The 12,957-nt window shown below is 40.2% G+C and overlaps 1 protein-coding gene across 1 annotated transcript in view; it reads left to right on the forward strand.

Annotated features, from left to right (window-relative positions):
• The window catches only part of cmc1 (C-x(9)-C motif containing 1), a 73,234-nt gene extending 72,546 nt beyond the window's left edge, over positions 1–688 (forward strand). The window contains exon 4 of the mRNA XM_059945019.1: positions 163–688. Within this exon, the coding sequence (XP_059801002.1) occupies positions 163–283 (121 nt within the window). The 3' untranslated portion in view covers positions 284–688. The remainder of the gene's footprint in view (positions 1–162) is intronic.
• The last annotated feature ends 12,269 nt before the right edge of the window (positions 689–12,957 follow it).

Consider the following 12,957-nt stretch of genomic DNA (forward strand, 5'->3'; position numbering starts at 1 on the left):
CTGTCTGACCTGCGGAGTTCCTCCAGCATTTGTGAGTGTTGCTCTGGATTTGCAGGATCTCCTGTGTTCACCAAATACATATATGTGTTTTGCTTCCCAATTACATTTTACTAGCATATTTATTTACACTAAAATGTTTTTTCTTGTTCTTTTCATCTTAAGTTATAATGATTCAACATTATATGAAGAATGTAAGCAACAATATCTGAAGGAAAGGGAAGAATTTCAAAGAACTGGCATTCCTTCTAAGAAAAGACAACAGAAAGTACCGAGTAGCATGTAGCTGAACATGGAGAATCAAGCACGTGCCACATCACAAGATCATCCACAAAATTCATTGATTATAATCTGGATTAATTTGTTATGCTTGATTTGCAGACTTTATTGTCAACTGGGACTTTGAGGTTTTTTAAAGTTCTGTTACAAAATTTTTCACAAACATTCTTTTTTCTCGCAATCAGAGTCCCCTGATAATAGAGTTGGAGAGTATTTCTTTCAGTTAAATGTATTAATCAGTGGATTCTATCTTAATTAATTTAATCAGCTGTAATTGCTTTGGAATTCTGAATTTGGATTTATCTGAAGACTATTGTTGGCTGTATATGCATTGTAAATTGATACTAAAGCAATTATGAGTACAGAAGAAAAACTTGAATAAAATGGCTTTCACTTTTGTGTTTTTCCAGAACAGTTTTGATATTCAAGTTCTGTTTAACTTTCAGTTTGTTATCATGTACCCAGGTTTCTGATGAGGTTCGAAGTTCCCCTAAATTAGTCATACATTGGTCATCAGAAACAGGAGAGCCAGCTTGTGAATATAGTTGTATAATACCATGTTCAAATCAGATCAATACGCAGCAGATCAGAGATTTTTACCAAGGTTTCCTCTGATTATGTGTAGAAGGCCTATACTGTTATTTATTTAGCCCTTCCAGTCCACCGAGCCATGCCACCCAACACTATAGTGTAATGTATTTATTTTATTGTTGTTTGTGTGAGAATAAATGGTCAATAATGTGCAGGAAAATCCAGGTCAAAGGAAGATTACTGTCATTCATTAGCACACAAGAGTAAAAAAGAGAACAAAACAATTGTTACTCTGGATGCTATGCTGCATAAAAAACACAATAAATGCAGAATCTCCTGCATTTATTCAAGGGAATTATTGGTGGGGCAGAGACACTGAAGGCAGAAGTGCTGTTGGGAACCATTTTAATCCAAATTAGGAGGCTCGTATCTGAACGGCTGCTTCTCCTTCCTGCCTCAACATGATGTTGCACACAAATCCTCCTTGATGAGCAATTGCACAAGATTGACCATGATACGATTTCCTCATCGAACATTGAACAGTGTATGTATGGGGATGCACCAAGTTGCAAGTCAATTCACTTTTATTGCTGATGAATCAACATTCAAGATTGTTTATTGTCACTCATCAGTACACAAGTGTAAAGGAGAACAAAATAATTGTTACTCCGTATCTGCTGCAACATGAAAAAACAGCACAAAGAACGCAATATACGTAAATGTATAAAATTAGCCTATATACATACATATACCAATTTTATGCACATAAAGTGACACCAGGTTAACGACTAACTGTACGTAAGGGGACTGACAGGAAATGATAAAGTAGCAGTGGTGAGATCGGTTACTGAGTGGAGATGTTGATCACCCCGACATCGTGGGGAAAGTTACAGTTTTTGGGTCTAGTGGTCCTGGCGTGGATGCTACGCAGCCTTCTCCCTGATTGGAGTGGGACGAACAGTCCATGAGCAGGATGGGTGGGATCCTTCATGGTATATATATATATGTTCTTGATGTTCTAACATTTCCTAAAGAAAGCATTATAATCAAATGAACTTACCTCAAACTAAAGCTGGCATGTCCGGTAAGTGTAAAAGTTACTCATCTGTCTACTGATCTGAAAATGCTTGGGGATGACATAGAAACCCAACATTAAACCTGCAATGTACGGCAGATGCATGGAGTGTTCAGTCTGTTCAGAGTGATAAATTTACACTTAAATAACACCTCCATGTGAAATCTAAGCTTTCACACTAACACTCGTGATAACATTTCCAAAAGTAATCACAGGTGAAATCTGATGTTTTTTTTTCAAAATGTAAATTTTATTTTAATAATTTAAGCTCTAGCTTGACTCAATGGCACAAGTATTCTAAAAATAGTGAATTATTTTGAATTATTTCCATTTCTTCTGGTCATTAATGCTGGCAATTTGATATTAATTGACATGCAGGCTTCTTAATTTTGCTTTCTCAAGTTATGCTTTTAACTTTAATATGTACAGCTATGTCACTGCATACTAAGTGTGAGAATGCAACAGTATGGCTTGCGCTGTCCTGGCAAATTGCACATTAAACCTGTAAAGAAAATCAGATCTGCAAAATAACCTTTTAACATACAGCAGCTATCTGTAATATCTACACTAGAGGTAAGTAATGGCATGATAAATGCTTTAGAGTTGCCCACTACTTTATTTACAGATTACAAACATGCAGAAATCTATATTTTTTAATTAGATCTTGGCAGAAAATGTTTCAATTCAGCCTGCTTGTTTTTGCCTACTGAGTCACTGCACCTCAGTAATTCATTTTATGCAAATCACAGAAACGTTCCTGAAAATGTGATGAGCAATCAAGGCAGCTTGATGTAAAATTTTGGGAAGCATTTCCTCTCGACATTTGTGTAGCAATGTTTGCACATTAGTTGTTCTGTTTGTCTTCGTGTGTAGTTTTTTACTGCATCACTTTTTCCCCCTCTTTGCACTACTTATTTATTTTTTTTATATATATTTCTTCAAAGTTCAAAGTAAATTTATTACCGAAATACATGTATGCCACCATATACAAGCCTGAGATTCATTTTCCTGCGGGCATACTCAATGATTGACCATTTCAATGATGGGGCAAGTGAAGTTATCCCCACTGGTTTAAGAGCCTGAAGGTTGAGGGGTAATAACTGTTCCTGAACGTGGTGGTGTTGGTCCTGAGACTCCTGTACCTTCTTCCTGACGGCAGCAGTGCGAAGAGAGCTTGACCTGGGTAGTGGAGGTCCCTGATGATGGATGCTGCTTTCCTGCAACAACGCTCCGTGTAGATGTGCTCAATGGGGGGGGGGGGGGTTTACTCATGATGGAATGGGCTGTATCCACTACATTTTGTAGGATTTTCCATTCAAGGGCATTGGTAGTTCCATACTAGACCATAATGCAGCCAGTCAATATACACATGTTTCGAAGTTCCTGTTGTCATTTATAGATTTTTAAAATTATATATTGCAATGTTTTCCCCACAAAACATCAAATTCAAAGACATATTCCAGTGATATTAAACTTGATTCTGATTAATTGATTCAATTGTTTCTTTGCATTTAATATGAATGCCTGCAAGAAAATGAATCTTAGGATAGTATAGAACATAGGAATAGACCTTTTGATCCACAATGTTATGCTGAACCAATTAAAATAGTAATCAAATAGCTATTTAATCTCCTCTGACTACCAATGTCCATATCTTTCCATTTTCTTCACATACATATGCTTATCCAAACGTCTTTTAAAAGTCCCTAATGTTTCTGCCTCTACCACCACTCCACACAATACATAAACACAAGGAATTCTACAGATGCTGGAAATCCAGAGTAACTCACACAAAACACTGGAGTTACTCACCAGGTAGGGCAGCATCTATGAAGAGGAATATACAGTCAACATTTCAGGCCGACACCCTTCTTCAGGAAGTTCCATGCACCCACTACTCTCTGTATAAAAAAACCCCTCACATATCCTTTGAAACTAACCCCTCTGACCTTAACTGCATCCTGGTCTCATCTATCACCTGCCAGCTTGTACTTCCCCCTCCCCCCCACCTTCTTATTCTGGCTTCTGCCCCCTTCCTTTCCAGTCCTGATGAAGGGTCTCGACCAGAAACATTGACTGTTTATTCCCCTGCATAGATGCTGCCTGACCTGCTGAGTTCCTCCAGCATTTTGTGCCACATTAATAAGATCTCAGTTTCTCATATGTAATGTGAGTTGCGGATGTTTATCTAATTGCTGATATAACTTTATTCCTTTAGCCTTTCTTCGAACTGACATAATTAGTTAAAAATCTTAATCAACTTCAAATAATTTTATGAACAGAAATACCAAGTGGAGTTTAGTTTTTTTGTGAGTTAGCCCATTACAGCCAGGATGGTTGGTATCGGTTATTATTGTCACATGCACCAAGATACAGTGAAAACATGCATACAGTTCACACAGATCAGATTGTTACACAGTTCACTGAGGTAGAACGAGGTAAAGCAGTAACAAAGTGCAGAATAAAGAGTAACAGTAATAGAGAAAGTGCAGGCAAGAACCAAACAAAATAGATTGCAAGGTCAAGATTCTGTCTCATTGTACAAGAGGTCTGCACAACAGTCTATTAACAGTGGGGTAGAAGCTGCCCCTGAGCCTGGGAGGGGGAAAAGAGAGAATGTCCTGGGTGCGTGGGGCCTTTGATTATGCCGACTGCTTTACTGAGGTAGCGAGAAGTGTAGACAGAGTCCGTGGAGGGGGAGGCTGTTTTCTGAGCTGTGCTACAAACCTCTGCAGCTTCTAGTGGTCATGTACAGAGCAGTTGTCACACCATGCTGCACTGCATCGAGACAGAATGCTTTCGATGGCATATCAATAAAACTTTTTAAGGGTTGACAGGGGCATGACAAATTTCTTTAGCATCTTGAGGAAGTTGAGTATTGGTGAGCTTTCCTGGCTGAGGCATCAACATGATCGTCAGGACAAAATAATGTTCATCCCCTTAATTAGGGAGAAAGTAACACACCAGAATTTCAGCACACAATCTTGTTAATTGAAGCCTGCCAGTCAGGGTGCTGTCTGTATTGAACATAAAGCTTCTGTTTCCTCACCTGCTCACTGACAATCACTGTCTAGAATTAAATGCAACCTACAGAAATTTAGCCAAATAACTGACATGCACCATGGATTACAATTTCATTAATGATTTGTAACATCTGGGAATAAGATTCAAAAACTGGAGGGAAAAATTACAGGCAAGTTCACATTAATAAAGTTACAAAAATCTGTTAATGTTCAGTATAGTTGTACCAGTCATCACCATCCTAAATTTTTTGCCCATAGCCCTGCCCTTTATTCCAGCCAATATCAGCTGTTTTCCTTCTTCTAGGCGTAGTAACACCAAGAATATTTGTAGTATTCTGACTGTCGTGGATCTAGTCATTGAAGAGAAGCAATCACCTATGAGGTTCATGCCAATATTGTGGTATTCAAGTCTCACTGATCTTTGGTTTACAATTCAGTGACCATACATTAATAAATTTCTTTGTCTTTCTTCACTTTCCTGTAAATATCTGCAAGAAGATGTATCTGAAGCCATTATATAGTGACATATATGCACTTTGATGATAAATTTTCTTTAACTTTGATCTCAAAGTTCAAAGTACATATATGTCACCATCTATCCTCAGATTAATTTCCTCACAGACATTTGCATTAGGACAAAGAAATACAATAGCATCAATGAAAAACTACACACAAAGACTGACAAGCAAGCAACACGCTAAAGAAGACAATCTGTACAAGTACAAAAAAATAAAGTGATTAATTAATACTGAGAACATGAGCTGTAGAGTTCTTTAAAGTTGTGTTCAGTGATCAATTCAGTGTTGTGGTGAGCAAAGTTACCAACACTGGTTCAGAAGCCTGATGGTTAACGGGTAACAACTTTTCCTGAAGCTGGTGGTGTGGGACCTAAGGCTCATGTACCGCCTTCCCAATGGTAGCAGTGAGAAGAGAGCATAGCCTAGATGGTGGGGTTCTTTGGTGATGGATGCTGCTTTCTTGTAGCAGTTCTCCTTGTGGATGTGCTCGGTGGCGGGGCGGGGGGGGGGGGGCTGTGTGCTTTTTCAGTGACATACTGGGTGCATCCATCACTTTCTCTAGGCTTTTCAGTTCTAGGGCACAAGCCATGGAAAACCTGAAATATTACATACTGAATTTCCAAACGGATGCTCTCTGCAGTCAGGAGAGACTTAATTTTACAATTAAACTTTTAAAACTGGTCTCACTCTTTGTGAACAGTTGAATTAAAATGGAAACAATTATTATTTGTTGCCATTGCTGTTTGTATGGAAAATCATCTTAGTCATTCCTCTAATATTTCAGAGAGGTTTTAACACTTCGTATTTATGATGAAAGCCCATTCTTTGAATATAATGATTGGTGAATAATACATGTAGTTTCAAAATGAAAGATAAATTGAGTCAGATTATGTGTCTTTTCATTGTGTGGGAGGGTTCTGTTTCACACAAATATTGTTCTTTAATAGAAATTATAAGTGAAATTGTAAGAAATAGAAGTTCTTGAAGGACTATAGATCAGACAGTTCCCCAATTTTCCCCTTTTCAGTCCCTGTAAAGCACCTTGAGTAGTTTGTTACATGTAACAAGCTGTTTCGGTGTAGGATGTTGATATGCAAAGATGAATAATACACAGACACAGTGGCCACTTTATTACGTATCTCTTGTATGTTCGTGGTGTTCTGCTGCTGTGGCCCATCAACTTCAGTTTGACATGCTGTGTATTCAGAAATGCTCTTCTGCACATCACTGTTGAAATGTGTGGCTATTTGAGTTATTGTCAGCTTGAACCAATCTGGCCATTCTCCTCTGACCGCTCTCACTAACAAGGCTTTTTAACATAGAACAGTACAGCACAATACAGGCCCTTCGGCCCACAATGTTGTGCCGACCCTTAAACCCTGCCTCCCATATAACCCCTCACCTTTAATTCCTCCATATACCTGTCTAGTAGTTCTCCCACAGAACTCCGGCTCACTAGATTTTTTTTAATTTTTGTTTTTCGCACCATTCTCTGCAAATTCTGGAGAACGTTGTGCGTAAACATCCCAGGAGATCAGCAGTTACTGAGATACTCAAACCACCCTGTCTGGCACCAACAATCATTCCACAGTCAAAGTCACTTAGATCACATTTCTTCCCCATTCTGATCTTTGAACTGAACCTCTTGACCATGTCTTTTATGCATCAAGTTGCTGCCACATGATTGGCTGATTAAATATTTGCATTAATGAGCAAGTGTACAGGTGTACCTAATAAAATGGCCACTGAATGTATACTACCATGGAAACCACAAGCTACCAAACTCCAGTTACTAATTGCTCATCATATGGATAATATGCCAAAATCAACCTAACAGGGCAACTAACATACTTCATGTAATCATGTGATCTGTAACAGTCCAAAGCAAAGCTTACCACACATCCTGATTAGAAAAGGGAATAAAGAAACAAAAAGAGACTGTAGTTACAAGATAAAAATCTCATCCAGTAGTTGAGAACACTATTTATGCAATCAAATCAGACAGGTGCCAGTAATCTGTTATCTGGCATTTTATAAGGAAATCTATGATTCTTTTGTTATTGGTTTTCTACAGTTTGTGAGGACATGTTCAGCATATTTCCTGTTTGGTATATTTGCTACTAGTAAATATACTAACAATCAAATAAACAGCAACATCCACATTGTGTATTAGTTACTGCGCTCTTTGGCACATGCTAAACACTGGCAGGATCATGGTGTAAAGTCACGAAAATTAAAAATATACAAAAAAAATCAGTAAGTTTTTTCTTATTGATCTCCCTCACCTTTCCTTTTCTTTTAGGCTCAGACCGGTACTGACATCCAACACACATTAATTCGTCAGTAAGACAGTTTTACTGCATGCTTCTCTATAGTTCAGATCAGTACCTAATTAAAGTCAAAGTAAGTTTATGATCAATGTACAAGTATTCATCACCCAACTTTAAATTCATGGGTGTTACTACTTCAGAGGATCTGTCCAGCACCTAAATGCAATTGCAAAGAAAGCACAGCAGCACCTCTACTTCCTTAGGAGTCTGTGGAGATTTGGCATGATATGTAAAACTTTTTAACAGACTTCAATAGATCTATAGTGGAGAGTGCGTTGACTGGCTGCATCACAGCCTGGTATGGAAACACCAATGCTTTTGAATGGAAAATCCTACATTTGGCCCAGTACATCATGGGTAATGCTCTCCCAAGCACTGAGCACATCTACATGAAATACTGTCACAGGGAAGCAGCATCCATCATCAGAGATCCTCCACCACCCAGGTCATGCTCTCTTCTCGCTGCCATCAGGTAGAAGAGTCACGAGCCTCAGGACTCCCACCACCACATTCAAGAACAGTTACTACCCCACAACCATCAAGCTCTTGAGTAAAAGGGGATAACTACACTCACTTGCGTCATTAATATGTTCCTACAACCAATGATCTCACATTAAGGACTCTTTATCTTATTGTGTCATGTTCTCGTTATTAATTGCTATTTGCACATAAATATATATTTGTATTTGCACAGTTTGTGGTCTTCTGCACTCTGGTTGATCTTTCACTGATCCTGTTATAGTTACTATCCTATAGCTTTGTTGGGTATGTCCAAAGGCCTTTCTTCCACGCAGGGTACTGCTGCTGCCCAGGGTGGGACCCAGCTGGGTTTGAACCCAGGACCACCTGCTTTGAAGTCCAGTGCTGATGCCACTACACCAGCCGGCCCAATGCTTCAGTAAAAATATGGAAAATATGAAGCTGTAAGTACTAAGCACATTGTACCTTTTCCATTAGCATGCTGTTCAGGAAAAACATACTTCGTGCCATGGTCATTGCTCACAGATAATGTGAGCTAAATATTGTCCACTGCCACTCTGGGAAGAAGTCCCCGGCAGCCCACTCTATCTATGCCTCTTATCATTTTATACATCTATAGTGCATGCCCTTGATGCCTGGAAGAGGGCTTGTGATTCTTCCAGTGTGATCTTCAACATGTGAGAGTTTTTCTACGTCTCAGTGCTTTAAGTACTAACAGTGGTGCAACTTTGCTGAAGACTTTGTGCTTCTCTGGCACAACTTTCTCTGAGTCGCCTTCTAATGAGAGGTGGGGTGGCGGGGCGCAGCATGGAAGTGTAGCAGGTTTTGCAACGCCATACAGCACCAGCAGACCAGGTTCAATTCTCACTGTTGTACGTAAGAAGTCAGTACTTGATGTGTGGGTTTCCTCTGGGTGCTCCAGTTTCCTCCCAGATGTATGTTTAGGGTTAGTGACCTGCAGGCATGCTATGTTGTTGCAAGTCAGGCAGCGTCTATGGAAAGAGTTGATACTTCGGGTCAAGACTCTTCATTGGGAATATTTAATTGTTTAATTAATATGTTTTATTATTAACTGTCATTAAAGTTAAAGTTAATACATTTTGCAAAAAGATCTAGCGTTTTCCTGGTGTATATGACAAATAAACTCTTCTCGGCCTTCCAGTCAATTATAACCACAGTTTCAATGGCAAAGTCTGCCTTCTTCATTAAAATGGCAGTTTGTTATCAAAATGTCAATTATAATTGATACCTGCACCTGGCTGGAAGCCCAAGAAGAGTTTATTCATTAATAAATGTGATTTGTTTTATTACTTATTGTTAATTATATAATTAATTTTAATAAATACATAAATTTAATAAAATGTAATAAATATTATTAAATGACTGATTTATTTAACATGTTTTCTTTCCAGTCAAGATAAGTTGGGATGCTTCTTTGGGAATCTTGCACCACACCCCCCTGCGACTTTGTTGACATCACTGATAGTTGCCATGGCCTTAAATCCTGGAATTCTGCGCCAAAACCTCTGCACACCTGTCTATTTAAGGTTCCTCCTTTGAAATACTTTTTAAAACTCACCTTTAATATGTCCCAATATCTAAACCATGAGCTGGTGTGAAATTTTGTTTGATAATGTTCGCACGAAGAAATTTGGAATATTTTACAATATTAATGGTTGTATGCTAATCCAAGCTTTGAAATAAAACTTAACCCCTTCCCCTGATTTGGATGGGTAGTCTTAACAACTGAACAAATGTTTCTTCCCCTCTGATCTTGCCCACATGGGAATTATTCACCCACATAATGAAAAAGTAGTCTGGCTCAATACATAGTAGGCAGCCGTCGATCCCAGGTGATCATGGGTTTGTGCCTCTGGTGGACTGTGCTCTCTCCAGAACGCAAGCCTGGGTGGGAAGATTTGAAGAACCGGCTGTTGCCCGTGCAGCGGGATCCCCCTCTCCATGTCACTGATGTAGTCCAAGGGAAGGGCAAGCGCCGATACAGTTTGGCACCAGTGTCATCGTGGAGGTTCCCAGAGTGAAGTTGGAAACAACATCAAACTGCCTTAGGGACCCCGGCTCCAGATTTCTTCCTTGGGATTTACTCCCAAAGCCTTTCCCATGAGGTTTAAAATCAAGAGTATTCCTTTTCCTATGCGGGCTGCCGTCCAAGGCTGATGAGCCCCACCTGGCTCAATACAATTGGGAAGTAATTGCTAATTATTCCTCAAAAGTTCAGCAAGATTCGAGCCATTTCTCAGTTCCGTTGTCTCCAGTGCAGTTTTCCCAGGACGCAGCTTTCCTTTCCAGGTCCTCCTTCTTCAAACAGAGGGTTTTCCTTCCTCCACCAATGACAGACAGACAGACGTACTTTATTGATCCTGAGGGAAATTGGGTTTCGTTACAGTCGCACCAACCAAGAATAGTGTAGAAATATAGCAATATAAAACCATAAATAATAAGTAAATTACGCCAAGTGGAAATCAGTCCGGAACCAGCCTATTGGCTCAGGGTGTCTGACACTCCAAGGGAGGAATTGTAAAATTTGATGGCCACAGGCAGGAATGACTTCCTATGACACTCAGTGTTGCATCTCGGTGGAATGAGTCTCTGGCTGAACGTACTCCTGTGCCTAACCAGTACATTATGCAGTGGATGGGAGTCATTGTCCAAGATGGCATGCAACTTGAACAGCATTCTCTTTTCAGACACCACCGTCAGAGAGTCCAGTTCCACCCCCACAACATCACTGCCCTCACCCACATCTCCTCCGTCTCTCAACCATCCGCGCTCACCACTTTTCCTGCCGCCTTAACAGTGACAGAGTTCCTTTTGTCCTTATCTACCACTCCATGAGCCTCTGCACCCACCACATCATCCTCCACAACTTCCATCATCTCCATAGGAATCCTACCACCAAGTATATCTTTACATAGAAAACCTGCAGCACAATACAGGCCCTTCAGCCCACAAAGCTGTGCCGATCACGTCCCTTAGAAAAATAGAAGGCTATGGGTAAGCCTAGATAGTTCTAAGCTCCATGTATCCATGCAGGAGTCTCGTAAAAGACCCTATTTCCACCTCCACCACTGCCGCCGGCAGCCCATTCCACGCACTCACCACTTTCTGCGTAAAAAAACTTACCCCTGACATCTCTGTACCTACTCCCCGGCACCTTAAAATTATGCACTCTTGTGCTAGCCATCTCTCTGCCTTCTTCAAGGATTGCTCCCTCCATGATTCCTTTGTTCATTCATCTCTCCTCATTAATTTTCCTCCCGGCACTTATCCCTGCAAGTGGCCAAAGTGCTGCACCTCCCCCCCAGGGTCCCAGACAGTCCTTCCAAGTGAGGCAACACTTCATCTATAAATCTGCTAGGGTCTCCTATTTTGGCCTCTTCTACGTTGGTGAGAGACCGTCATAAACCGGGGGACTGCTTTGTGGAGTACCCGTTTCATCCGTCAAAAGTGGAACCTTCCGGTGGCCAAACATTTTTACTTCTGACTTCTTTTCCTGTTCCAACATGTCAGTCCGTGGCTTCCTTTCCTGCCACAATGAGGCCACACTCAGGATGGAGGAGCAACACCTCATATTTCATCTGGGTAGCCTCCAACCTAATGGCATGAATATCGATTTCTCCTTCCAGTAAAAGCAAATATTCTCTCCCCTTTCTTCTTCTATTCTCCACTCTGGCCTCTTACCTCCTCTCTCCTATCACTTCCCCTTCAGTCCCCTCCTCCTTCCCTTTCTTCTATGGTCCACTTTCCTCTCCTATCAAATTCCTTCCTCTCCAGCCCATTCCCTGACCTGGCTTCACTTATCACCTTCTAGCTAGCCTCCTTCCCCTCTCCCCACCTTTTTATTCTGGCGCCTTCCCCTTCCACCTTCCTTTCTGGTCCTGAGGAAGGAACTTGGCCCAAGATGTCGACTGTTCATTCATTTCTATAGAAGCTGCCTGACCTGCTGAGTTCCTCCAGCATTTTGTGTGTGTTGCCTTGCACCTTATTGTCTATCTACACTGCACTTTCTTTGTAAATGCAACACTCTATCCTGCATTGTTATTGTGTTTCCCTTATACTTCAATGCCCTGTTGTAATGAATTGATCTGTATGAACAGTATTGAAGACAAGTTTCTTACTATAGTTCAGTAAAGCTACTTAAACTAACTTGATACCATTAATTTTTGCTGAAATTGCATCAAGAAATTAGCAGAAGTCTTGCTGAAGTGCTAATTCACAGTAACATTTGACTGATTTAAAATACTTCCTACTCCTTCTCGCCTAGCAGATCAGCTACTAGTTTTGTGCTGAAACGATAACTTCCTATTTGAGTGAGCATCAAATGTTGTTCATGTTGGCTGATAATATTTATATATTTCAGTGCTTACCCTTTCAGAACCATCTTTGTATATTTGGAACTAATGGTTTTCCCAGCAGGTGTTACTGGAGTCGGCTGTTACACTCCAGGCTCTGAGTGGTATGGATTCTCTCCAAGTACACACCACCAATCTGCTGTAGTCAAGCATAAACATAAGAGATTCTCCAAATGCTGGAAATCTCAAACAACACACACAGAATGCTGGAGGAACTCAGAAAGTCAGGCAGCATCTATGAGGTGGAATAAACAGATTAATATTTAAGATTAGCTTTAGTTGTCACATGTACATTGGAACATACTGTGAATTGTGTTGTTTGCATTTGACTTAAGATCTAAGTGTCAGTAT

Source organism: Hypanus sabinus, chromosome 20, assembly GCF_030144855.1.
Source record: "Hypanus sabinus isolate sHypSab1 chromosome 20, sHypSab1.hap1, whole genome shotgun sequence".
Lineage (NCBI taxonomy): Eukaryota > Metazoa > Chordata > Chondrichthyes > Myliobatiformes > Dasyatidae > Hypanus > Hypanus sabinus.